Raw genomic sequence first — 27,355 nt, forward strand, 5'->3', positions numbered from 1 at the left:
TTAAACCATATCAAAGATATTTATTTTAGAATAATCACTGAGGTAGCAGAGTAGAAAATGCATTGGAAAGGGTGGCAAGAAAGAGAGTACTGAAAACAAGGAAGAAGACAATACAATAATTCAGAGAAGAGATGACTAGGCCTGAATTTGGCTTATAGCAGTTATGATGGAGAGCAGAGGAGGGATGCACAAGATACTTGGAGATAGAATTAGCATGACTTGGTGCAACCCTCGTAACAATCAGGTTCATCCTCGCCAAAGACTTACTAGGTAAGGGGACATTCTGTCCTGTAGTTTATCTCTCACCAATTTCAAGAAAAGTGAAGATTTACAGATAAGTAGAAAAGAGGCCAGTAGGACAGGTGCCCCCCAGGCTTTTAAATAATGTGACATGGAGGCAGGCTTGGAGGAATCAGGGACAATTCGAGTTTTTAAAGGTTTCAATGTTCTGTCCCACTGGGTCAGGATGGCATTTCTGGCTCCATCCCATTTTCCAGGGCCCACGAGGCGGTACTGATAAGGAGTACATGGTCCAAAGAAAACCTCCCAAGCTAGTCTGGGATCCTTGAGGAACAGAAGTGGGATGCTGGGCTTTGTGCCTATGCAGGCAGCGATATCATCCATGTAGGCAATGTAGTCGAATTTGTCTTTGCTGGTGTCTTTAAACACTCCCCTGAGAGGAAAAAAGAGGGAGGACCTTTCATTAATCACACCTGTCCTGCATTTCTCAAGTTATCAGACCCACCCCTCCTCCCACCATTTTGTTACATTTTTTGGGGGAAATCAAACCATATTTGGGAATGTTTTTGTATGTTAGGAAGAAAGAAATTAAAGGAGTTTATCTACAGAGGATATCTGTGAAGCTTATTAATTTTACTAGAGATGGTAAAAGGAGGCAATTAATTTTACTAGAGATAGAAGAGAAATTTTTTTTTCTGTTGAGTTGCAGGAATTTATTTTAAATAACCTACAGTTGATTAAAAGGGAATTCATGATAAAAATAGAAGATACTTGAGGAAAGATGTGGGAAATGGACTCTGCACACACACTAAACTAACAATGCCTCTAAAACAAATGATTATAGCAAAAAATGTCTTCACATTAAAATTCTGCTTTTTATGTTTTTTCCATTTTTTTACACAATTACAAAAGAAAAAATAAAAGCCCTAAAATCTTGATTATTTTTCCTTTTTTTGGACCAAATACTTATTTTCCTCTAAATTTATTGACCTGTGGAACTTTTTATACAATAAAATCTTTCAAGTGAAAGATCAGGGTTAAAAAGAAAAAGATGGATATCTTAAAGGGTACAGTGAATGCTCAGAACAAAGGATGATGGGAAAGTGGTTTCAGTCACTGATTATTTCATTACCCTTAGACTCACTCGCCCTTCATCCCTCCCCAACCCCAATCTACATGATCTTTAAGATCAAGGAAAACATTTAAAATAGTTAAAAAGAAATAAAAATTCACATTTAAAAAGGAACACTCAAGTCAGGAAATATTTTCCCATCATGCTTTTCTGTGGACAGGTGTCTGAACCAAAACACTGCCAAAGCCACGACTGCTTCAAGTTTAATGAAAATTGATCCCCATGACAATAGAGAGTGACGACTCTAACAGGTGCGCTGGGTTTTTTGTTCTACTTAATTTTAAATTCCTGAAATGGGGGAGAGGGGAGGGAGTTTAGGAATTTATTTCTATTAATATATAGAAGTTATTGCAAAACCCTAACTGTAAAAACACACCAATATAATTGGACTTTGCATACAGTAGCTAAGAGAATCCAAACATTTCAGTGAAACAGTGAATTTGCCTGGTAGAATGCTGACAAATTCCCACCCACTTGCCCTCTTGAAAATAAAAACAAAATTCAAAACAAATCATACAGCTAGAATTTTGATATCTGAAATATTTTTAAATAAGTTGTCCATAGGACAACAGGCTCAGCTCTCCCTTATAATATCTCCAGGTTTATCTTTTCGCAAAGATGTTGGTTTGTTAAGACTTGCCGCCTCTCTCCCCCAGGCACGAGGACAAGTGAGGCTCAGTTTATCCATATTTCCCAAACCACACTGTTCCTTTTCACAGAACCCTGCCTCTTGAGACTGGCTAAAACTCGTAGTCTTCATCAGCCATGTCAATAGCCCAGGCAAACTTTTCCCGCTGGGTTTTGTTGTAAATCTTCTCAATTGGGACACCCCACTTCTTGCAACAAGGCACTGTGATCCTAGGGTCCAGATAATTGAGTTTGGAGGTTCCCAAGGCAATCTGTTTATTTTCCTCTCGGTCTGTGGCTTGAACTTCCAGCTTCATCAACTGTTCCTCCAGTCTCTGAACAGCCTTCCTCTTTGACTCTACTACCTTCTTTGTCTTTGCATCCTTCATGACCTTGGCATCAGCCTTAGCACTTTTCAGGTCTCTCCGGGCATCTGCTAGCTGTTCCTTCTTGGCATCAATCTTAGTTTGCAAGTTCATCATAGACTTCTCAAAAGTTTCTGGTGGTGCCTTCTGATGGTTACAAACAATTGCAACAGCTCGATCGGCACGGTTATAAGAAAGGATCTTCGCTGGGGTGTTCTCATGGGGGCTGTGAGTTCTTTTAGCTGCTGCTGTAGCGTGATGGAGGCATTGTATGTACAGAATACCTTGGCTGTCAAGCCCTCCATGAGATCCTGAAGATGCTTATTCAGAATACCAGTATTGAGTCTATCAAAAAGATCATCCTCGGGCTGCTTGTTCTCCATAAATAGTTGTAGGTTCTTAAAAACTCGAGAGAAACTTTAAATAATGTTTTCAGTTCTTGGATTTGATGTGAGAACAATGTCTGATCAGTCCAAATAGAACAGCTGTTGAATGAATGAACATGACCAGAAAGCATCATATGTACCTAAACTTTTTTATTGGTGCGAATTGTGAGTTGAGAGGGCCATACTTGGTATACATGGACTGAACTTTCCACAGATATGAGCATATTATATATTAATATGAAGGCATTATTCATACCTATTTATGTCAGTAAACTTACTTATTTACTTATTCCTGTCAGTAAACTTCCATGATGTTTTACTTTTCATGAAGTTTACTTATTTCTGTCAGTAAACTTTCATGATATCCCAATGTCATTCATTCATTCAGTGAATAAATAAATAAATGAACATTAAGTGTCTATCACATTCCAGGCACCATTGTAGGTGCTGGCGATCCAATAGTGAACAAACAAAGTCCTTGCTGTCAAAAAGCCTGCATTTTAATGGGGGAAATGAACACATTATTAAAAAACCCCAACTAAGTAGATATGTAATATATCAGGTGGTAATAATGGGCATTCTGAGAAATAGAAAGGAGGGTAAGGGGAGAGGCAATGGTGAGTCAGGGTTGCTGTCACATCTAGTGTTGTCAGAGAAGCCTTCTCTCTTATTAAGTGACATTTGAACAGAGTGAGCCTTTTAGGTGTCTGGTGGAACATTCCAGGCAGACAGAAGAGTGAGCGTAAAGTTTCTGAGGGGGTTATGCTTGGTATGTTTGAGGAACAGGTAGGAGGCTGGAATGCCTAAAGCAGCATGGATGAGATGGAGAGCAGTAGGCAGTGAGGGCATATCAATATTTGGGTGTACTGTGGGCCTCAGAGGCTGTAGGGAGGCTCCTGGGAGTGAAAAGGAAGCAACTGGAGGTTTTTGAGTAGAAGGGCAATGTGATGTGGCTTACTCTTGATGCTGTGACAAGCCTAGATTGTAGAACAGAGTGGAAGAAGGGAGACCAGGTAAGAGGTGGCAGCAAGTGTCCTGATGAGAGATGTTGGCGGTCTGGTCTGGGATGGTAGCAGTAGGGGCAGTGAGAAGTGTCTGAATTCTGGATTTATTTGGTAGGTAGGAGCTGACAGTATTTGCCTATATGGGGTGTGAGAAAAAAAGAAGAGAAAAGGATTATTCCAAGGTTTTTGACTGAACTTGGTTTTGACCAACTGGAATGAGTAGCTATGAACTGAGATGGGGAAAAGTTTCAGATCAGCCCATTTACAGGGCAGATGCGGGGTGGAGGGGGTCAAGAGTTCATTTTTAGACATACTAAATTTGAGACACCTATTAAATATCTAAGTGGAGCTATCTAGAGGGAGTGGAATTAGGAGTCTGGAGTTCTGGAGAAAGATTTGAGTCAGAGACACAGTTTGGGAGCCCTGAGTATATGATGATATTTAAAGCCACAGGCCTGGATGAGGCCACCTGGGAGTGGGTGTAAATAGGAATGAGAAGAGGCCTGAGGACTAAGTTTGGAGCTCACTAAATTTTAGGAGTGAGGAAGAGGCGATACCAGCAAATACAGAGAAAGAGCAGCCTGAGAGGTAGGAAGAGAGTGAAGTCAGAATAGATTTCCTGGACTAAGTGAAGACAGGATTGCCACTGGTAGGGGGCCAGGCTGTGTGTTCCACTAAAAAGACCTGGTGTCCCCAAATGACTTGTCTAAGGCCACGTCTGATTGGTGGCAGAGTTAGGACTAAAAACGTATCCTTCTGATTCCTAATGCGGAGTTATTTCCAACCTGCCATACTGCTTCTCTAGGAATGGCTTTTATACTCTGAATCCTTTTTTTGTAACAGAATATACTGTAAGTTTTCCCTAGAGCAAGCTACATTTCATACCTTTTAATGAGCTGTTCCTTTTCAGTAGCCTCCATCATCAATTTTTGGGATGGAGGTATCTTACAGAGTCCTGTGGGAAAAATCACAAACAACACTAAAGTCACATGTGGCTTTTCCTTTATTTAAATTCTCCTCCCACTCATTTCTAGCCTCCCACTGCTCTAACTTCAGAGCACATGATAGTCAAAGCTCAGAATGGAATTGCAGCACAGAAAATAATTTTCTGGAGGTAAAATTCCCCACCCAGCTCACTTAACCAGGGTACTCTACTGCCAGAATTGTGAGGAGAGATGCCTCTATGGCCCAGCTGTCAGCCTGCGCCACACTCACCAGACACCTGCACCTGTGCCAGTCGGCCTGCCCTGTCTCTCTTCATCTGCTTTCACTGTATAAATAATATAATTTATATTATATTGTATGTGTACCCTCCACATTGTGTGTGTGTGTGTGTGTGCATGTTTGTGTTAAAGCTATTAGTTGGTTATATGTAAACACTTAAAATGACCCCATTTTAGGCTGGTCATAGTGGCTCATGCCTATAATCCCAGCACGTTGGGAGGTCAAGGTAGGAGGACAGCTTGAGTCCAAGAGTTCAAGACCAGCCTGGCAACATAGCAAGATATTCTTTCTACAAAAAATAAAAATTTAGCCAGGTGTGGTGGCATGGGCTTATAGTTCCAGCTACTCAGGAGGCTGAGGTGGGAGAATCCCTTGAGCCCAGGGATGGAGGCTGCAGTGAGCCATGATCACGCCACTGCACTCCAGCCTGGGCAATGGAGTGAGGACTGGTCTCTAAAAAAACCCACTTTATAACCCTGTCTAAGAACATTTTTATTTTTGTTACACAAGGAGTCTCAAGTGTGGAAGGGGCCTGGCAGTTTCTCAGTCAGTCTCACCCAGGCTCTGACTGCTTTTGTTGTGAGGACCTGCTCGTTCCCAATCTCCTGTCTAGACAGTCTTAGCACTTGGACTCTGCTCTTCTTGTTTTTCTGAATTCTACACCTTATTCTTCCTTAACACCTTGCACCCTGATAATTCTCTGCAGTTGTCCAGCTTCTCCAGAGACTAAAATCCCAGTTTGTCTTCTGGGTTCCTAGAACGTCCATACTCCTTCTTATAATGTAAACTCTGTCCCCACCCACCAGCCCCTTCACTGTCCCTATCCACCTCAGGCAACTTGTGACCCTTGTTAGTCTACCCTGTTTGCCATCCCATTCTGGCCAGTCCTGCCCTTGTCAGGTACCAAGTGCTGGCCCAGGGTGTGTGTTTACTTTCCACACGAGATAGGTTCAACTAAGCTCTGTGGACTGCTTTCCACTAGGGTGGCCTTATCCTCTAAAAAAGTAGCAAGATTTATTTGGTTGTCCCTAGATTGCTTTTTGGAAGTTCTCGGGAGAAGCATGCCATTACTCCTATGGTGTGAGCTAAACGAGTTTTGTTTTGTCAGCTTTATCATTCTAATAACCATTTTGGAGCTCACCATAAAATACTTTTAAAAACCAGGTAGTTAATTAAGTCTTCTGTGGTTTTAATGTAATTGGATAATGCTGTGAAAGCTCTTTAATTGGCCTTAAAAAAACAGAAATTTGTGGTAATTTACTGCAGGGTTGTAGAATTTTTTTCCGTAATGTAAATAAAATGAGATTTTTCCAACCGCCTTCTTTCTCCTCCCCCAATTCAAATAACATTTTTTTTTTGCCAACTTAGGAGAACATACAGTTTTAAGTGTGATTGATACCTATTATATTTCTACAGTTTAATAGAAGTCAACACTACTTAATACCACGTTGTATGCTATTTATAAGTTATTGGTGATTGCTTTTATTCATTAAGAACAGAATTCTTCTACAGCATAGCTGATTGGCCCAATTGCTATGGCTGTTTATATTTAAAAACAAGAAAACTGGCCGGGCGCGGTGGCTCACACTTGTAATCCCAGCACTTTGGGAGGGCGAGGCGGGCGGATCACGAGGTCAGGAGATCGAGACCACAGTGAAACCCCGTCTCTACAAAAAATACAAAAAAAAATTAGCCGGGCGTGGTGGCGGGCGCCTGTAGTCCCAGCTACTCGGAGAGGCTGAGGCAGGAGAATGGCGTGAACCCGGGAGGCGGAGCTTGCAGTGAGCCGAGATTGCGCCACTGCACTCCAGCCTGGGTGACAGAGCGAGACTCCGTCTCAAAAAAAAAAAAAAAAAAAAACAAGAAAACTGCAGTTCTTTAAAACTAAAATACTTGCTAATCTAAAATTTGCCCTGCTTTAGAGAGGTATGATAGCAATAGCAATGGTCAGAGAAACCTTGTCACTTAATAAGCATTAGTTATATGTCAAGTACTGTGCTAACTGCTTTGCAGACATTATCCTTTTTACAAAATTCTTATGATAGAGGATTTATTATCCCCATTTGACAGATGAAGGGGCTGAGATTTAGAGAGGTTCTTGCAAAGCTAAAGAATTTCGAAGTTGGGATTGGACCTCGGTAGCTCTGACTCCAGCATCTATGCTCTTATTGCGTAATTGACAGAAAGTAGTTTCCAGTGTCTAAAATATTTTTTATGGGCCTCTAATCTCAACTTCATTCATAGTGTATATTATTCCAATATCTTTCTTTGGAAGCAATATAAAATTATACTTCTAGTACTAAATGAAAAGATTTAGGAGTAAATAGATTAGACTAGGCTAGAATAGGATCATGAAGCCTTCAATAATTTCAGCTAACCTGAGAAATTTGATTATATTCTGTTGTCCAAATTTATCTCATCCACAGAGCCAAAATCTCTTTTCCCATTCAGTCACATTAAGTGACACAGCACACCCTGATATTACAAACATATACAATTAATTGTACACTAATTTAAAAAAATATTTTGTTACTTTAGTTCACATCTGTTTGATTTTAGCTAAATGGCAGGGCACCAGTTTTAAGATCCAAAGAGAGGGCTTTCAGTAGAGTCATGGTACCTTTGAATACTCTTGTGACCCATCGTGCTTGGAGCTCTGTGCCTGATAAGATGGATCCTTTAAGGCTGATAAGGCCGATGATGGCTAATGTCGCTCTCTCTAGGTTTACGGGAAAGACATGCTTGTATAGAAATATCTTCTTTGTACAGAGGCTTTTAAGAGGTTCTTCAAAAAATGGAAAAGAAAATGTATATCCTGTAGTGAAGATCACAACATCAATGTTTTCTTCCAGTGTCCCATCTTCAAAGACAGCAGAGGTTTCTGTAAATTCCATCACGCTGGTTTTCATAGTGATTGCCCCACAGAGGATACAGTTTGGCAGCTCATCATTCACAATGAATTTTGCTTTTTTCCTTTGACACACAGGAGAAAATTATTCACTGTAGTTATTTTTATGAGAAACTTCAGCAAATGATTTATTTAGTCAATTCAGGGAAATTACCTGCCAAGCTTAGGAAGAGAATTAACCAATGTCTAATTCAAAGTCATCTACTTGACTTAGTATGTTTATAACATGGTTTTGTGTTTCTGCTCTCAGTAGAAGGTATGTGGAAAATGACTAAACCTAATCTTTCTTGCTTGGGGTTTAAAACTCTCTATCTCTTAGAACTAATTTCTGGAGCAATGCTTTTCTCAGAGTGTCAGCATAGAGTGTACAACAATCCATTTGATGATCAATTTTGGGTCTCACATTACTTAGGCCTCTGGGGAATGACATTAGGCAGAGAGGAAATTAGCAAGGAACTCTTTAAATAAAAATTTAGTACAGAAAATTAGCTGGGCATGGTGGCCTGCACCTGTAGTTCCAGCTATTTGGGAGGCTGAGGCAGGAGAATCACTTGAGCCCGGGGAATCACTTGAGCCCGGGGAAGGCAGAGGTTGCAGTGAGCCAAGATCACACCACTGCACTCCAACTTGGGCAACAGAGTGAGACTCCATCAAAAAAAATTTATACTGATACATATTTTCAGTGTGACCATCATTCTACCTAATCACATCAAACATATTTTCTTTATAAAATTTACATATCAAATCATCCTTTGCCAGTAGCTTTCCTCATAAGTTGAAAGACATCTCAAGGATAAAAACACAGACAAAAAAAGAAACAAAACAAAAGACAAAAAAGGATATCTTACCGAAGAAAAATATTTGGGTCAAGTGTATAATAAAAATCATATTTAATGACCTTACATGCTTTTCAAAGGCTTTTACTTGCCAATGTGCAACTCTATACAGATGTATGTTAAAATACATCATTTTGGCTGAGTGGAGTGGCTCATTGCTATAATCCCAGCACTTTGGGAGGCCGAGGCAGGTAGATCACTTGAGACCAGGAGTTCAAAACCAGCCTGGACAACATGGTGAAACACCATCTCTACTAAAAGTACAAAAATTAGCTGGGCAAGGTGGCCTGTGCCTGTAGTCCTAGCTACTTGCGAGGGTAAGGCAGAAGAATAGCTTGAGCCCAGGAGGCAGAGATTGCAGTGAATAGAAATTGGACCATTGAACTCCAACCTGGGTGACGAGAGTAAAACCCCGTCTCAACAACAACAACAAAAACAACAACAACACAAAAAAACCCCAACAACAACAATAACAACAACAAAAACATGTGATATTTGTAACAGCAGGAAATGAAAGTTTTCATCTTTTATTTTCTTCCAGCCTCATGAATCACTACTTTGCTACCATGAAGAGAATAAACATATTTTAAGAACTGCTATGGTACTTGATGGACAATGTCTTAGGGAAATAGATTTAGAGTAGAATAAACAAAGGCAATATTACAATTATGGAACATTTTGAATTCTGAATAAAATATAATGAGAAATATTGATTTAATAATTTTTCTACTAAATAAAAAATGTAAGTACCCTTTGGTAATACTTAATCCATAATCCTCATGATTAAATTTCTTATTCAACTTCCTTTCTTGAATCCAGTTTAGAAAACGTGAAGGCAGAAGTTGTGCAATAAAACTACAGCATCTTCTTGTAACCATCATATTATAAGGATAGCCCCAATCTGAAGAGCGCCCAAGAACCCAGGTACCAGTTCTAGTACTGAGAAGTACCTAAAAAGTAAAGTAAGGCAAGAAGGATAAATAAGTGTTCATCATTTTGTAGTATTTTTCATCAGTGTATTTCAAATGATCTTATTCCAGTCTGGTCTTTTAACAATAGAGGATTGGTGAATTTGTACATAGGTCTACATACGATTATCTGTTCCTATTGCTGTCATTGTTCTCAAAATCACTTTACTAGATCTGTATATCTCTTAAATATTTTACTAGTTTATAGAATTATAAATATAGAAGTGTAATATTTGTAGATACATGGAATTGATCTGGCAATTTTTTACATGTAAGCAAAATAGAACTTAAAGTGAAGGTATGGAAAAGCAATTTTAACTTATTTTTAAATAAAAATCTATTCTTTCCAGATCTAATCATTGTCCTTTAATTTATGCTAAAGTGCAATAGATTTCTAATTTGTGAATCTGGGCTTAGACATTCTAAAACCATTATGTATACTTGTTGTGCAAGAGTTGCTTTCGTCTCAAAACAAGGTACAAATATCACTTTTAGTAGAGAACTTAGAAACATTCAATAAAATGACCTTTCTATTCTTACATAGGGATTTTGCCAGAATGACAAAGGGAGAGTGTTAAAAAAAAGATAATTGACCTGGGTGAAGCAATTTGCCTATATGGTCTTGTTTCTGAAGGAGCACTTCTGAAAAATGCTTAGAGGTCTGGCATCCACACAATTTTCCTAGACCCTTCTTGGAGATAGTTCAGTTCGTAAAGCATGGCTTTTTAAATAGTTCAGAAAGGACTGTGAGTGGCTTTAAAGATTTTCAATGTTTTTTTTTTCCCACTTACTCTGTGTCTGCATAATTTAGCAATTGGCCAATGTACTTCATAGTTTTGAATATCTCTTTCCAGCCACCATAACTGATGATGGGATTAGGGGCATTAATTCAGAGATGATGTACCTGAGCTGCTGTTCGACTGAGTTCCACAGCAATGTCTCCTCCAGTGTTCCCAAGACCGATCACCAAGACGCGCTTGCCCTGAAAGCCTTCTGGGATCTTGTACTCTTGACTATGCAGGATCTGACCTTTAAACTTATGAATTCCTGAGAGGAGTGAAGGATCAGAAAGTCTGAAATATCTAAAGCTATAATTTCTCACTACGCAGGGATAGGGTCTATGGAAAAAGGGAAGTCCCACAACTATGGCAGCACTTTGCTTGTGCTGCTTGTGGCAGGAAATAGAAAAATCATATAACCTCCCTCTCACCTGGGATGCTGTGAGCCCAGATGTGGATTTAGTACAAAGTGTCTTGTTAAAAACATAGGAGATCTTGAATTCCATATGAGTGTGCCCTTTTAAAGCAGTTGCTTCAGGAAATCAAACTCACAAATAATGAGACATCTTATATACTATGCTGAACATCCTGGGCAAAAAGTAGATTGTTTCTAGTTCATCTACATTAAGTATTATATCCAACTGTGGCTTCTCCCAGGACCATTACACTATGCCTTGTTAAAAACATAAGAGATCTTATGGTCCATATCAGTGTTCTTTTTTAAAGCAGTTGCTTCAGGAAATCAAACTCACAAATAATAAGAAACATCTTATATGCTACGCTGAACATCCTGGGCAAGAAGTAGATTGTATAACAAAATGTTTTAACAGGATTCTTTGCCTACTGAGACCCCCAAAGCTGGACACTAAACAATAGTTCCCGCATTTCAAGTGAGGTGCTAAACCAACTATGCTGAGTTTGCAGAAAATGTGTGTGTGAGGCCAGTTTTGTGATCCTGACTTAGCTTCACACTCACTTTGATGGTCTAAAATGGTTGAGGATGAAGTGGCTAGGAGTTGGAAATTGACAGGAATTGTGGCATTTTCTGTCATGTTGACATGGAGCCAGCCAGGTGTGAGGGGCTTCAAGGAGACCACTCTGAGCGAGACCTTGATGTTCGGGGTCTACAGAGCACAGCAACTGGTGCTTGTAAGGCCGTGACTGGGACTGCCTTCGAGGGATGGTGGCTGCACTGGCAGCATTTCTCCCACTGTTGACAATGCCAGATCTATATTTCATGTGGACCAGAAGGCCCTGTGGGAGAGAGCTTAAGGGAACTTTGCCCAAGGTGGCAATTTGAACACACAATGAGGCCTAACAGATAGTCTGTGTGGCGATGACCTGGGGAGAACTGGGGGTTAAAGAGTTGTAGGTAGCCAGCCTGAGAGCATATAATCTGTAACAGAAGCTACAGTTGAGATATCCCCAGTAACAAAGCGTCTCTCTGAATCAGAACCTGGACACCACCTGACAAGGCCGATTTTAAACACCCCCGAGATCAGAGAAAACTAGCTCAGGATTGGGGCCAGTTCAGAAAGAACTTTTCTTCTCTCTTACCTCTTCTTCACCTTTCCCCAGCTCCAATTCTGCAAAGGTCAGAAACTGCAGCTGATAGGTTTAGGGTTCGGAGGGAGAGGATGGCAGAGGAAGAAGGAAGTCAAGCACGCTGTCTCTTCTTGACATTGCTGTCAGCTCACAGCAGGTGCCAGATGGTGGAGGGAGAAGCTTTTACATTACATGCAGTTGCAAATTTTGACTATTGCATGAACAGGACATTTTAGTTATGAAAATGAGATTGTTTGTTTGTTTGTTTTTGGGTGACTTATAATGATCAGAGGACATTTCATTATCTGAGAATAAGCAGAAAACTGCCTGAGATTTCATCCAGGGGCAACGGAAGGACAAGCCCCACGGATCAGGTCTGCGGGGATACTAAAGGAAAAAGTTGGCTAATAGTCGTATCTTATATAGCCTGTTCTTTCAACACCACCCAAGGTACTATGCTAGGTCTAAGGTCTAAGGAATGTGAGGACAAAAGGCAGTTCCTACCCTCAAAGAATTTTTTCTTTTCTTTTTTTTTTTTTTGAGACAGGGTCTTGCTCTGTCACCCAGGCTGGAGTGCAATGGCGTGATCTTGGCCCACTGCAACCTCCGCCTCCCAGGTTCAAGTGATTCTCCTGCCTCAGCCTCCTGAGTAGCTGGGATTACAGGTGCGTGCCAACATGCCCAGATAATTTTTGTATTTTTAGTAGAGACAGTGTTTCGCATGTTGTCCAGCCTGGTCTCAAACTCCTGGCCTCAAGTGATCTGCCCACGTCAGCCTGCCAAAGTGCTGGGATTATAGGTGTGAGCCACCGTGCCCAACCCATACCCTCAAAGAATTTGTCCTCTAGGCTGGGTGCGGTGGTTCACGCCTGTAATTCCAGCACTTTAGGAGGCCGAAGTGGGTGGATTGCCTGAGATCAGGAGTTGGAGATCAGCCTGGCCAGCATGGTGAAACCTCGTCTCTATTAAAAGTACAAAAAAAATTATCTGGGTGTGATGGTGGGCACCTGTAATCCCAGCTACTCAAGAGGCTGAGGCAGTACAATTGCTTGAACCTGGGAGGTGGAGGTTGCAGCGAGCTGAGATCATGCCATCGAACTCCAGCCTGGCCAACAAGAACAAAACTCTGTCTCTAAATAAATAAAGACTTTGTCCTCTAATGGGGATGTAAGTAAGTAAACAGAAAATAGGTAACAATTATTTAGCCCTTGCTATGCTAGTCCCAGGCTTCTAAGAACTTTATACATATTAACAAATTTACTTATTTATTTACTGAGAAAGAATTTAGCTCTGTTACCCAGGCTGGAGTGCAGTGGCACCATCAGAGCTCACTGTAACTGCCTTCCAGGCTCAAGTGATCCTCCCGCCTCAGCCCCCTGAGTAGCTGGGACTACATGTACATGCCACCATGCCTGGCTAATTTTTTGTATTTTTAGTAGAGACAGGGTTTCACCATATTGCCCAGGCTGGTCTCGAACTCTTGAATTTAAAAGATCTGCCTGCCTCAGCCTCCCAAAGTGCTGGGATTACAGGCATGAGCCACCACACCTGGTCTGTATTAACAATTTTAAACCTCACAGCACCCCCATGGAGTGGACCATAGTATTATTCAATTTTGTCAAAGCTGAGACTGAGACAAAAAAAAATCCCTGGGCAAATGGCTTAATCTCCCTGTTTGTTTTTATTTTGCACTGCTGAGATTGCAGTGCAAAAAAACAAAAAACAAGCAAACAAACAAAACAGGGAGGTTAAGCAACTTGCCCAGGACCATACAGTAAATAGCAGAGCCCGTATGGGAACTCAGGATGTCTGACTCTGGAGCTCAGCTGTCAGGCATGATACTATACTCCATCCCAGAAGAGAAGGCATTAAGATGGGTCCAATGGGACGTCCAGCCTGGACTGAGCCAGTGAAGGCATCTGAAGGGGATTTTCTTAAATTAAGAATTTGTTAAAGGATGATTAGAAATTGGAAAAGGGGAGCATAAAGAAGTTTCCAAGAAGTGGGAACAGAATATGCATCAAATGCATTACAGAGTGGGACTTTCAGCCACTTATGAGGTTTTCCTGGAGGGAATTTACTGGAGGGCTCAACTTTGCTCATGGATTTTACATCTTTCATACTGCCTAACACAATGACTTGCAAATGACAGATTCTCTGTAATTACATATTGAAGAAGAAAAAATAGACAATGTTTAGGTAGTTCTGAGTCAATGATTATGTCAATGCAGTGCCAAAAAGTAAAAAAGAAATATATTTGATAAATTAAAACTACTAATTCAGGAAAACAGCAGAAGTCAATTTATACTGAAAAGAAAAGAAACTTTATCTGAGGAATGCAAGTCCCCTTTAAGTTATCAGGCCCAGAGAGGCATTGAAATCTGACAGCAATCACGTCACTCCCTATGATGAGTTAAATAATCGCCTCTTGAAGACACTTGCTATTTGGGCTCTATGACATTAAGTAGCCATAAATTACCCTGACAATGCTGTATGCTGGATGTCATAACTCATAGCCTATAGTTCAAAAATGTACAGCCTATGACTAATCAATGCTATTTCTGTAAACTAATGAGAATTCCTGTCACACAACTTTGTATCTGTGCACTCCTTGTTCCCTGTTCCCTTCAGAAACCTGCTTATAACAAAGGCTGAACAAAGCACTTCCCAAAGCAACTTGGAAATGTTTCCCAAGCAGCTATCCTCGAGGAAACTCTTTAAAATTGTACTTTGACTCAAGTAAATTCTTTGAAATCACATTTTGTGCCTCAGCTTCTTCCATTAGGTTGACAATATAGATTTTTAAAAAGGGTATGTATGTGTTGCAATGTCAACTTTCAAACAGTTGTGGCGACATGTTATAGACAAAGCTTGTGATTTCTATGGATTTTTTTCAATAGTGTAGAAATAATCCTGGTGCTTTCTATGCAGAGAAGAGTTCATGTTCCCAAGTAAAACATTCATTTCAACAGGGGTCCTACAGCTATTCGTGAAAGATACTGTGGTGGTTAGTTAAAAGCAGAAACGGAACTTAAAAAGTTATAGTCCTGTAATCTCAGTATTTGGGAGGCCAAAGCAGGTGGATCCCTTGAGCCCAGGAGTTTGAAACCAGCCTGGGCAACATGGCAAGACACCGTCTCTGCAAAACATACAAAAATGAGCCAGGTGTGGTGCACACACCTGTAGTCCCAACTATTCTGGAGGCTGAGGCAGGAAGATTGCTTCAGCCCAAGAGGTTGAGGCTGCAGTGAGCCGAGATGGCACCACTGCACTCCAGCTCAGGCAACAGAGTGAGACCCTGTCTCAAAAAAAAAAGAAAAAAAAAAGAAAGATAGTCTATGTGGAACTGAATTTAGTGTGGAATAAAGGGTAAACAATCCCAAACTTGAAGAGAATAAATTCTGAAATTATCCATGTTAATAGTTTGGCACTTATAGCACATTTTCCCATAGAAAATGTCATAAGAGGTGTTTTTATATTCCTTTAGTACTGTACAGTTGTGTGTTTAGCCCCCAGATCAGCAGCAAGCCTGAAGCCAACCACCATTTATAATATTGTTTCCTTGCAAAATTATGTATTGAATTTTCACTTCATTCCTTTTTGAATAGGATATTTTGTCAATTTGTGATTACATTTATAAGATGTATTTTCATTCATTTTGCCAACGTTTGCATGTTTTATTCTTCACAGTTTTCCTTCCTTAAAAGTTCTTTTAATCCCTTGAAGAAATTTCAAAAACTCACCTATTCAATTGCCTTTAGGGCCACTAATATATAACAAAAGAGTAGCTTTATTACATTTTAGTAATCCTCAATTGATTAATTTTATTTCCCTCAACTGAATTTGAATAGCTTTTGGCTTTTCAAATAATCAATTTTGACCTCAAATGATGGCAATTTGACAGTCATGAGTATATTAAAAAGAATATGTGGTCACAGTGAAAAGCATTTCCAAATGGAAGTTTCTAAAACTCCTTTTTATGGATAGCCCTGGTTTAAGAGTTGTATGATTATTTATTTGTTCATTTATTTTCGAGACAGATACTCACTCTGTGGCCCAGGCTGAAGTTCAGTGATGTGATCTTTGCTCACTGCAACTGCCACTCCCCCAGGTCCAAGCAATTTTTGTGCCTCAGCCTCCTGAGTAGCTGGGATTACAGGCATGAGCCACCATGCCCAGATAATTTTTGTATTTTTAGTAAAAACAGGGTTTCAGCATGATGCCCAGGCTGGTCTCCTACTCCTGGCCTCAAGTGATCTCCCTGCCTCGGCCTCCCAAAGTATTGGGATTACAGGTATGAACCGCTATGCCCAGCCAAAGAATTGTATGATTATTGCGTTGACTGTTTTGAACGGTGAATATATTGCTTTTTTTTCCCCTTTTAAAGTTTTATTTGTCCAAGAACCTCCAACTCTAGAGAAGGTTGAATATATTGCTTTACATGTTTAATTTCTGGTTTGTTTCTTTAAAAAAAAACATATACTTTCACTTCCTGTAAGTTCTATTACAGGCCAGTTCTGATTCAAATTACCTGTAATTTAATCCCTAAAATCAAAGCCTGTTCTTTTTCATGACAGATCTGATTGTTTTGAGCCTTATGTGATCACTGAATTTGAGTTAGACACACATTAGAAAGCTTAAACAATAATAATAACATTTATATTAATAAATAAATAAGACCTGACACCTACACAGTGCCTTATACACCTTTTAAAGTAATTTTGCACGTATTATTTTTGAGAGTGAATATAAAGCTATCTATAATCATGGGGAGGTATTTCCAACTGCAAATCAATAAGTTTACTTCTGGAAGAACCCAGAAGTGTAGGCATGGTCTCAGGTAGAAATGACTCACCAGGAAAGGCTTCCAAAGGTAAATGGGGATTCAGGAAATGTCCAGTGCAAACCATAACAGCATCAAAGACAGCTCTATTTTGCTTGCCCTCTGTCTCTGTGACAACATCCCACTGACCAGTTTCGGAGAAGTCTGGACGCTTCGTTATGCTGCACACAGTGGTCTAAAAGTGAAAGACAAACACTCACTTCTCACTAACACCCTCATGCAATGACTGGTGTGGTAATCATGTCTGTTACTTTTAGTAGGCCAAGTCCCATGACAAGAGGTCTATTAATATTGATTCATCATCTTCCTAGAGAAGTTAAGTAACTTATGCAAACTCACAAAGGTGGCAATATAGACTTTAACTCAAGACATTTGAATCTTTCAGTGGAAGGAAGAAACAGTCACATTTTATTCCTGGTGAGAAAGAGATGAGTTACAATGCCCAATGCTTTGGGAAATTTAGGAAAATTAGTTTTGCCTTATTATAATTTCTGTGGTTCAGACATCTAGATTTTTTTTCCCCAATGGGCTTCATGGACAAAATTCTTTTCTTCTCTCTTAAAAAAAGTCAAAATTTCATCCTGAATGAGAGTTTGGCATTTAGAGGAGGAATCAGCAAATTCAGTATTTTATTTTATTTTTGAGATGGAGTCTCACTCTGTGGCCCAGGCTAGAGTGCAGTGGCATGATCTTGGCTCACTGCAACCTCTGCCTCCCAGGTTCAAGCAATTCTCATGCTTCAGCCTCCTGAGAAGCTGGGATCACAGGTGTGCACCACCACACCCAGCTAATTTTTGTACTTTTAGTAGAGATGGAGTTTCACCATGTTGGCCAGACTGGTCTCAAACTCCTGACCTCAAGTGATCTGCCTGCCTTGGCCTCCCAAAGTATTGCGATTACAGGTGTGAGCCACTGCACCCGTCCCCAGTTCAGGATTTTAATGATTTATTTGAGTAAAACTTGAGCAGCAGCAGAAGTGAGGAGTCCTTATTATCTTCCTATTTATTTAGAGATAAAATCAATAAAAAGTTTACTTTAAACATCCAATTTTCATTAGATTGCTGAATAGGCCAGCCCCCATCTATTCATCTTCCATAACCCAAAGTATCTTACCTTAAACTGAATATATTTCAGGAGGTCAAAGTGCTCCGCAAATTCTTGGAGATAGTCCCAAAATTTTTCATGGTTCATGAAATTAGGATAATCTTCGTGGAAAGGGAAGTCACTGTAACATGACATTTCCTTACAGACATTTGTCACTAATGACTTATAGACCCTGGTCATCCCATCTGTGGAAGATTCCTGTGGTGAAGGCATAGTTAGCTTTTTGGGATAATGGAGATAGGAGGAAGAGAAAAGAGATCATGGTGGCTCATGCTAGCCTCACTGAGGGGGGGTTATAGCAATTAATGTTCCATTTGTAATCTTATTTACTTTTATTGATTGATTGATTGATTGAGATGGAGTCTCACTCTATCACCCAGGCTAGAGTGCAGTGGTGTGATTTTGACTCACGGCAAACTCCGCCTCCTGGGTTCAAGCGATTCTCGTGCCTCAGCCTCCCAAATAGTTTGGATTACATGTGTGCACCACCATGCCTGGCTAATTTTTGTATTTTTAGTAGAGATGGGATTTCACCATGTTGGCCAGGATGGTGTCTAACTCCTGGCCTCAAGTGATCCACCCGCCTTGGCCTCCTAAAGTGCCTGGATTACAGGCATGAACCACTGCACCCAGCCACTATTTGTAATTTTAAAGAGTTCCAGGAAACCCAGCATTAGGTCTCTATGCTATAATTATCTGAAATCATTGGTGGGATTGTATAATTAAAATCAATATATTTTTCAAACCGCAAAGAAGCTAACCAAATTAAATAGGGCTCTCCAAGACTAACATTGTCCTTTAACAATTCCATGAATGCAGGGCTCATTATCTGTCTTGTTTATCTTTTCCTTCTTCCATTGGCATGGCTACTCCCTCCACTCATGCCCTGGACATGTTCCTTTTTGCCTTTCCTCAGGGAATACCTTACTAATTTTTCTCATTATTGTCTCTGTATATTCCCAATCTACCTTCCTTTATTGGCTTCTTCTCATCCACACAAAATACTCTAATTTTAAAAACAAAACAAAACATCCTCTCAACCTATGTCCCCTTCAGTCCTGTCTCTCTCCATCCTATCTCAATTTTCATAGAAGAATCATTTACTGTAGCCTCTGTTTTCTCATGAAGTCCTCAACTTGTCTTGATTCAATCTCCATCACTCAAAAACAAAACAACAAAGCAAATAGGTCTATATTAAAGACACCAATGAACTTCTTGTGGCTGAAGCTAATCGCTCTTTCTCTCTTAAGCCTCTTTCTTAGCTGTCAGTTTCTCTAAGAAGTCATCCATGACCCAACAGAGCTGCAAAATGGTAGCTGATGCGGCCCTGCTGCATCCTGTACTTCTACCACGAACTTGATGACACTGTGTTGTAATTCCCTATTTACTGTTTCTGTTTCCCACCGGACTACAAGGAGGGCAGAGTCCCTGTGTACCTTGTTCATCATTGTGTCCTGGTGGAAGGACATGATAAGTACTTGTTGAATGAGTGAAAATTAATATTATGATAACATTTTTGAAAAAGAAATAGTACAGCTGGCCCTCTGTATCTGTAGGTTCTAGATCCATGGATTCAATCAACCAAGGATGGAAAATATTTGGGAAAAATAAAGGATGCTTCCATATGTATTGAACGTGTACATATTTCTTTCCTCGTGATTATTCCCTAAACATTACAGTGTAACAGCTATTTATATAGCATTTATATTGTATTAGGCATTATAAGTAATCTAGAGAACATTTAAAATATTCAGGAGGATGTGTGTAGGCTACATGCAAATATTATGCCATTTTCTATTAGGAACTTGAGCATTTGTGAATTTTTGTATCCAAAGCAAAACCAAAGGGATACCTAAACCCCCAAGGACACCAAGAGACAACTGTATATATATGACTGAGAGAAATTACATTGAAATTTTAATAGTACTAATTTGCGTGTATTGTTACTTACTTAATTTATATTTTTCCTTTTTCCCCTATTTGTTTACCTCAAGATTGTTTTCTAAAATTAATCTGTATTATTTTAGAATAGAAGAAGTAAACCAAACCAACTGTGGGGTCAAATAGCAGAAGCTACATAAACCAGACCCAATATTTTCCTTCCACATTAACATTTGGTGGCTTGAGGAGGTTAACAATATACCAAAGTTTTTTTTTTCTCCTAGTATACTATAATCCTAGGGTTATGACTACCCCTGCTTATATGTAGTTGCTTATTCTGTTTTATTCACCATCCATCAGAGATCTATTAATAGCAAACAACATGCCTTCTATGAAGGCTTCTCTCTTTCATGCCTGTTGAATGAATGTCACTCTTCTTTTACCCTATAGCATTTAGTACTTGGGCCTGCCTAGCCCAAGTACTAAGTACCCATCTTATTTTTTTTTGTTTTTAATTTTATTTTTTATAGAGACAGGGTATCGATATGCTGCCCATGCTGGTCTTGAGCTCCTGGCCTCAAGTGATCCTCCCACCTCAGCCTCCCAAAGTGCTGGGATTACAGGCATAAACCTTCTGATACCTCCTTAGACTTCACCACTGGGGTAGATCCCTCAGTCCCTACTGGATACCCTGCTACTTCCAGTGACCAGCACCAATCCTGACCAAAGGCAGGTGGTATTTAACCACTTCCATCCCCACTGTCTGATGCTCAAGTCACCTGATAGGTGGCCTGGACCTAAGTGTAGCCTCTGAGGCTAAATATTCCACTTCTAAGAAGGATTGGTTAGTGCCTGAGTTCTTTCTATTATGAAAATGTGACAGCAAACCCTCCCCCTCCCCCAAGGCCTTCCAAGGTCTGGGGCCCTGCCTCACTCTCGCCAGTTCTGTTCCTAAAGACCTGAACAATATCTGGGGGTTGTGGTTCCACTCCCTGTTGCCAACTTCCATTCTCCCTAGAGTGTAATCTGTTTTATGTTCACCAATGCTATTCAGTTTGCCTGATGTTACACTCTGCTGCTTTGTCTTAGAATGTCCACTGTCCAGAAATCATCATAAGTGTCCAATACTATGCTTATCTATCAGACTTAACTCTTTTTTCCTCTCTCTTCCAACTATCCCTGACCCGAGTCTGCACATTCTCAAGATCCCTTACCAATCAGACTGCATCCTGCCTAGTGTTTAACACTGCATTATACACATGTTTGTGCTGTTGCAGTAAGCCACTCCCTCACTTGATCACCAAGGCAGGCTAAAGCCACCGTGTCTGAGCAGAGACAAAGCAAATGGCCAGATCATGACTGATAGAGACGAGAGGATGTGAACCACGTACAGTAAACTTCCATAATCCCCCAATGTCATCACTTCTCTCAAAGCAGGTGGGCTCCAGGTCCTCATCCACACAGCATTTGATGGAGGAGAGGCCACTCACACCAGCTCCAATCACTGCAACTTTCTTGGCCATGGTATGCTCTGTTAGAGGAAAGTCAAGCAGAACTTCTTTATTTAATAAGTTTGAAAGGGAGCCCTTGTCACAAGACTCAACTTTTATAGTGCTATATATGCCTTTTTTTCATCTTTGAATGGGGGCAGAATCACATGCTGCTTAAAAATCCAAGCTCTGAAATCAGATTGTTTTGGTTTAAGTCTTGGCTTCACTACTTATTAACTGTGTGAGCTTGGGCTAATTATCCTGTCTATGCCTCAGTTTTCTCATCTGTAAAATGTGAATGGTAATAATAGTGATACCAACAAAAGGCAAGGAAATACTGAGTAGAAGAGAGCAGTTCCCTGGCAAAGGCCCCACCTGCAAGCCTGGAAAACTACAGCCCTAAATGGGAACAGGCATTCCTGTTTTTGCACCCCAATGTTGCCTTTTCCAAGACCACTCTGGCCCACCATGTCCCTATCCCATGCCCATATAAACCCCAAGCTCCACTGGCAGAGCAGAGCAGCATGGCAGAGAAGGAGAGAAGAGAAGGAGTGTTTGAATATCAAGAGGAGTTCAGCCAGGGATGGTTGGAGAGGAGATTGGCCCAGGATGGCCAAACTCCAGGGGAAGATCATCTTCCCACTCCATCCCCTTTCCAGCTCCCCAGCAAGCCTGCTGAGAGCCACCTCCACCACTCAATAAAATACCCGCATTCACCATCCTTCAAGTCCATGTGACCTGATTCTTCCTGGACTTTGGACAAGGACCTGGGCACCAAAAGGGCAGGGTGTAAAAGACTGTCACCTGAGTCTCCACTGAACTAGTAATACTTAGCTGTCCATAAATAGCAACTGCTAAAAGAGCATTAATTTTAACACACCTCTAGATCCTACTGTGGGGCCAGATCCCAAAAGCACTAGTCCTGGCTCCTGCACCTGCCTGTCTGCATGCTCCCCTTCCCATAAGGGGTTTGAACATGCAAACAAGCCACACCCCTGTAGCAAGTTCTGCGAGGGGTCAGGAAACTCTTCTGTTTTAATAGTAATAATAATGACTTTAAAGGGTTGTTATGAAGATTAAATGACTGATAAATGTTGGAATGGTTTTAGAAGTGTGCCTGCTACATAGTAAGTGCTCAACTAAATTTAGCTATTACAGGTTGAGCAGCCTAAACCCCCAAATCCAAAATTTGAAATACTCCAAAATCCAAAACTTTTTGAATACTGACATGAAACTCAAAAGAAATGCTCACTAGAGCATTTCAGATTTTAGATTTGGGATGTTCAACCAGTAAGTATAACAAAAATATTCCAAAATCTGAAAAGACTTGAAATCTGAAACATTTATTTTTTATTTATTTTAATTTTTTTAATAGAAATGGGGTCTCACCACATTGCCCAGGCTGTTCTTGAACTCCTGGGCTCAGGTGACCCTCCTGCCTTGGCCTCCTAAAGTGCTAGTATTACAGGAGTGAGCCACCATGTTCATCCTACTGAAACATTTCTCATCCCAAGTATTATTATTGTTATTATTTTTTTTGAGACAGAGTCTTGCTGTGTCACCCAGGCTGGAGTGCAGTGGCACAATCTCAGCTCACTGCAACCTCCACCTCCTTGGTTCAAGTGATTCTTATGCCTCAGCCTCCCAAGTAGCTGGGATTACAGGTGCCTGTCACCACGCCCAGCTAATTTTTGTATTTTTTAGTAGACATAAGGTTTCACCATGTTGGCCAGGCTGATCTCGAACTCCTGACCTCAAGTGATCTGCTGGCCTCAGCCTCCCAAAGTGCTGGGATTACAGACATAAGCCACCGTGCCTGGCCTGGTCCCAAGAATTTTGGATAAGGAGTACTCAATCTGTAGTATTACTATTAGAGAGTGCAGACATTACCTTGACCCCGTTGGGATGCTAGAATTTCTCAGTATTAAAGGGGCTCTTTGCTATCACTTTGCCTCTGAATCCTAGAAATTTCAGTCAGTAGAAATGTTGGTTTTGATTCAAAGCATTTAGAGTCCTAAAGAATAGCTGGTCACGGTCATGCCTTGCCATAAAACAAGGATATTACCTGGGTTGAGGGGAGGTTCTTAACTTGTAGAGGCAAGACTGACCATAATAGAAAACAAAGTCCCCAAGGAACGTCATAAGGGATATTCTGGAGCCCAAGATGATGTCAGCTAGAAATGGGGATGCTCATGCTTGTCAGCGGGAACTGGAGGAAGTATATACATACACATACATGGGTATATAGGACCAGTTTTTACCAGTTTTTATGGATTTTATCATTTAGCCTTCTGCACATCTCACATTGCTTTTGCCTCAATCAAATGGGTGGAGTTAATTCTAGTAAATCAAGTTTATGTCTCACTGAGGCCCTTAATTTGTCATGTAGACTTAGTTGCAAGTGCTGCTTTTCCCTGCAACCCACTTGGCCAATTCAGAAGACACACAAACGATAGTTGAGACCTCAAAGTATTCCATTGTTTTATGAAATATATATAACTCATTTCACTTTGCTTTTGAAGATACAGCATTTTTTGAGGAAAGATCTAGCTGTATAACCCCTGTGTGATTTTTGTAGTCTCATGTCACTTATCACAGTGGTATTTGCCTTGGGGAAACGAGAGCATATATTTTTTGAGCTATTAGGACCAGTAAATGGGAAATTAGCATAATCATTTGAAACAACTTAAGCCTACAATGCTATTAAGAGGCAGAGTTTGCACTGAGTATGGATTTCAGGATCTGAAACTAAGATGTGTACATGCTGTTGGTCTGAGAGCCTGAGGTATCCTGTGGTTCCCCTCACTAAGCCTCTTCCTTCATCTTTGCTCAGGTTTGCTGCTGCACCTTTGGGATGGGCTTGGAGGAGTTTTTCTCTATGGCTCTGTAGCTTGTCTCTTAATCAGATCAGAAGCCCCAGGCACAAAATCTAAGAGAATTTACTGACTGGAGGGAGTAAAGAAAGACTCCTGAGTCCTCCAGGAACCCTCAGACTTACCTGACCCTAAGGCAGATTCATGAACTTGCAATGAGGATCAGAAGGATTTCCTAGGGCTGCCAATTTCCGAATGTATTTGCTGCCTTGCCCTTTGTAAGGCTGAGATTGCCATACCTGGCTTCATTATCTATTAGAAAATGTATCGTTTTTCCTCTTAGACTTTTTATTTGGGAGTCCCTGTTTAGTTGAGAGAGCTATATGGGATGCAATGAAAATGGATTTTGGAGGCAGCAGAGTTGGGTTTGAACTTTCTCTGCTACCAACTAGCCATATGACCCTGAGCAACCTACTGAAGCAACCTTAGATATATTAGTTGTAAAATAAGAAAAATATCTATGTTGAAGGATTGTTTGCGTTTTAAAAAACATGGTATTACTTACACAAAAAAGTGTCTTGCACAAAATGTTTACTGAGTGTCCATTCTCTACCTCCCTACTTGTCTCTGGTCTTCCTTCTCTTCTCCTAGGAAAAGACAGTTCACACAGGTAAAATGTATCAACAAGTTTGGAAAGGAGTAGGCAGACATACCTGTGTTTTCCTTTGAGTTGAGGAGTAGGAGGTTTAGACAGCTTCTAACCAGAAATAAATGGCCTCCACCAATAAGAATACTTGAATTTCCAGGCCACTATGTAGAGGTCTGGGGCTGGCAGATCTTTGCTGTGCTCTACCTCTGCAATGATAACATAAAAAGAAGTGACTGCTAACTGAATTGCCAAAGTGAAAAACATACTGACGTGAATAGACTGGAAGCAAATTAATTCATTCAACAAATATGCCCTGGGTACCTCTAAATGCAGGTCCTAAGCTAAGTGTGGGGCCCTGAAGATAATGAAGACCCTAAAACTAAGAAATAGTAGTAAAGTCTTACAATTTAAAAAAGACAGTGACTGCTCTTAAGATGTTGTATATGGAGAGGCTGACGCTACCTTGTGCTAAGTCCTATGGTAGCAGCATGCTCTAGGCATGAATGCTTGCACTCTCCTGGCCTGTTCATTATCCCTGTCTAGAGACTTAGTCAGTGACACAGCGTGGGCTGTGGGTTAAAAAGGTGCTGGGCAAAAGCACTTTAAGGACTGACTTACAGACTCTACAGGCAGTAGAAACAAATTTGGAATTTGCACCTTTTAAAATTAATCCGTATTTACAGACTATAAATTTCTGAATGGGAGCAACCATTTTATTTTATTTTATTTATTTTATTTTATTTTATTTTATTTATTTTATTTTATTATGTTTTTTGAGACAGAGTCTCTGTCGCCCAGGCTGGAGTGCAGTGGTGCGATCTCGGCTCACTGCAAGCTCTGCCTCCCGGGTTCATGCCATTCTCCTGCCTCAGCCTCTCCAAGTATCTAAGACTACAGGCGCCCGCCACCACACCTGGCTAATTTTTTTATTTTTATTTTTAGTAGAGACAGGGTTTCATCGTGGTCTCGATCTCCTGACCTCGTGATCCGCCCACCTCGGCCTCCCAAAGTGCTGGGATTATAAGCATAAGCCACCGCGCCTGGCTTGGGAGCAACCATTTTAAATTTTGCCTTGAGTCAGTAGAGGAAGGTAGTGAGCAAACTGGAAATTGAGAGATCTGAGTTCTAGCTCTGCTTCTGCCTCTAAGCAGCTTGTAACCCTGGACACAATTCTCGTTTTCTCTGAGCCAGTGCTTCCACATTTGTAAAACAGAGGGTTCAAGTGGCTTTCTCTTTGTTTCTTCAAGCTTGAAAGGACTGTTCTTATATCTGAAAACCAAGTAATTGGTGCAAAAAACAAAAAGATATGAATTCAAAGGTAGGCGAGAATACTGCAGGCTTGAAGGATTGGGAGAACATGTATGTGCAAACTCTGTAAACTATGAAGTGGACTTCATAAAGTACTTGGTTGCTCAAAGGTTTCTTATATTTATTTATTTATTTGAGATGGAGTCTCACTCTGTCTTCCAGGCTGGAATGCAGTGGCTCAATTTTGGCTCACTGCAGCCTCCGCCTCCTGGGTTCAAGTGATTCTCCTGCATCAGCCTCCTGAGTAGCTGAGACTACAGGCATGCGGCACCACGCCTGGCTAATTTTTGTATTTTTAGTAGAGACGGGTTTCACTATGTTGGTCAGGCTGGTCTCAAACTCCTGATCTCAAGTGGTCTGCCCGCCTTGGCTTTCCAAAGTGCTGGGATTACAGGGGTGAGTCACCGTGCCGGCCATAGGTTACTTATATTTAGTCCCTAGGCAGAAAGGAGCCTTGACCTATTGAACTAGACCTTTGTACAATGGGAAAACCCCACCCTATACCTGACTGACCAGCAAATATAGGAATCCTTTATGAGACATGGAGAGACTTGGGTGATTTGCAAATCATGTAATCAATTATGATTGCTTCGAATTGGAATTTGATCATTTTATGTTTCTTATCATCATTCTACCATGCTCTTGCTTTGTTACAGTATTTTTTTTTCACACCATCTATGGGGTATTTTGTTTCCCAATGGCTGGCATTTCCATCTCATTCATAAGATGAAATCAGAGGTCACTGGAGTCACTGGAAGTCTCATGATTCTATTTATCTCACTGACACTTTCCTTTTGGATGGTTCTGTCCACAACATAACTTTGTTTCCTTACAACTTCCCTTTGCTTCCTGACTCTCTCCTTAATTCTCTTGCTTTAGCCCTAGTCAAGAGACCCCAAAAGAAGATAATCACATTCATTCTTAAGGAACACACTCCAAGAAGAACATTCATCTTTTGTGAAAGCAGTTTCTGGATCATTTCCCCATTTAAAAAAAAAAAAAATCCAGGACACTTACCTTGGTTAGCATAGAGCAGATTCTTTGACTTAAATTATTTCTCAAAGTCAAATAGGCAAGGAAAGTGTTTGTCTTTTTTTAAAAAAAGCTCAAAACCCAAATCCTTTTTTTGAAAGAAAAATAAATGGAAAGATGACTTTTGTAAAAGTGCCCTCAGTTTAAAACAAAAGCCATTCGTCTTTTCTGTTATGCTGGTGACAGCAGAAAGTATACGGACTAAGGAAAAAAAGTTGTGT

The 27,355-nt window shown here is 40.5% G+C and overlaps 1 protein-coding gene across 1 annotated transcript; it reads right to left on the reverse strand.

Moving 5' to 3' along the window:
- On the reverse strand, window positions 1–27,355 carry FMO4 (flavin containing dimethylaniline monoxygenase 4). The gene is made up of 10 exons (XM_003258872.2): window positions 27,120–27,355; window positions 24,859–25,000; window positions 21,234–21,373; window positions 17,971–18,159; window positions 16,870–17,032; window positions 10,595–10,737; window positions 9,473–9,672; window positions 7,599–7,951; window positions 4,640–4,709; window positions 1–673 (listed from the first exon to the last, which is right to left on the reverse strand). The coding sequence occupies exons 3-10, from the start codon at window positions 21,363–21,365 to the stop codon at window positions 247–249; spliced, it is 1,677 nt and encodes a 558-aa protein (XP_003258920.2). The 5' UTR covers window positions 21,366–21,373; window positions 24,859–25,000; window positions 27,120–27,355; the 3' UTR covers window positions 1–246.

Source organism: Nomascus leucogenys, chromosome 12 (genome assembly GCF_006542625.1).
Source record: "Nomascus leucogenys isolate Asia chromosome 12, Asia_NLE_v1, whole genome shotgun sequence".
NCBI lineage: Eukaryota > Metazoa > Chordata > Mammalia > Primates > Hylobatidae > Nomascus > Nomascus leucogenys.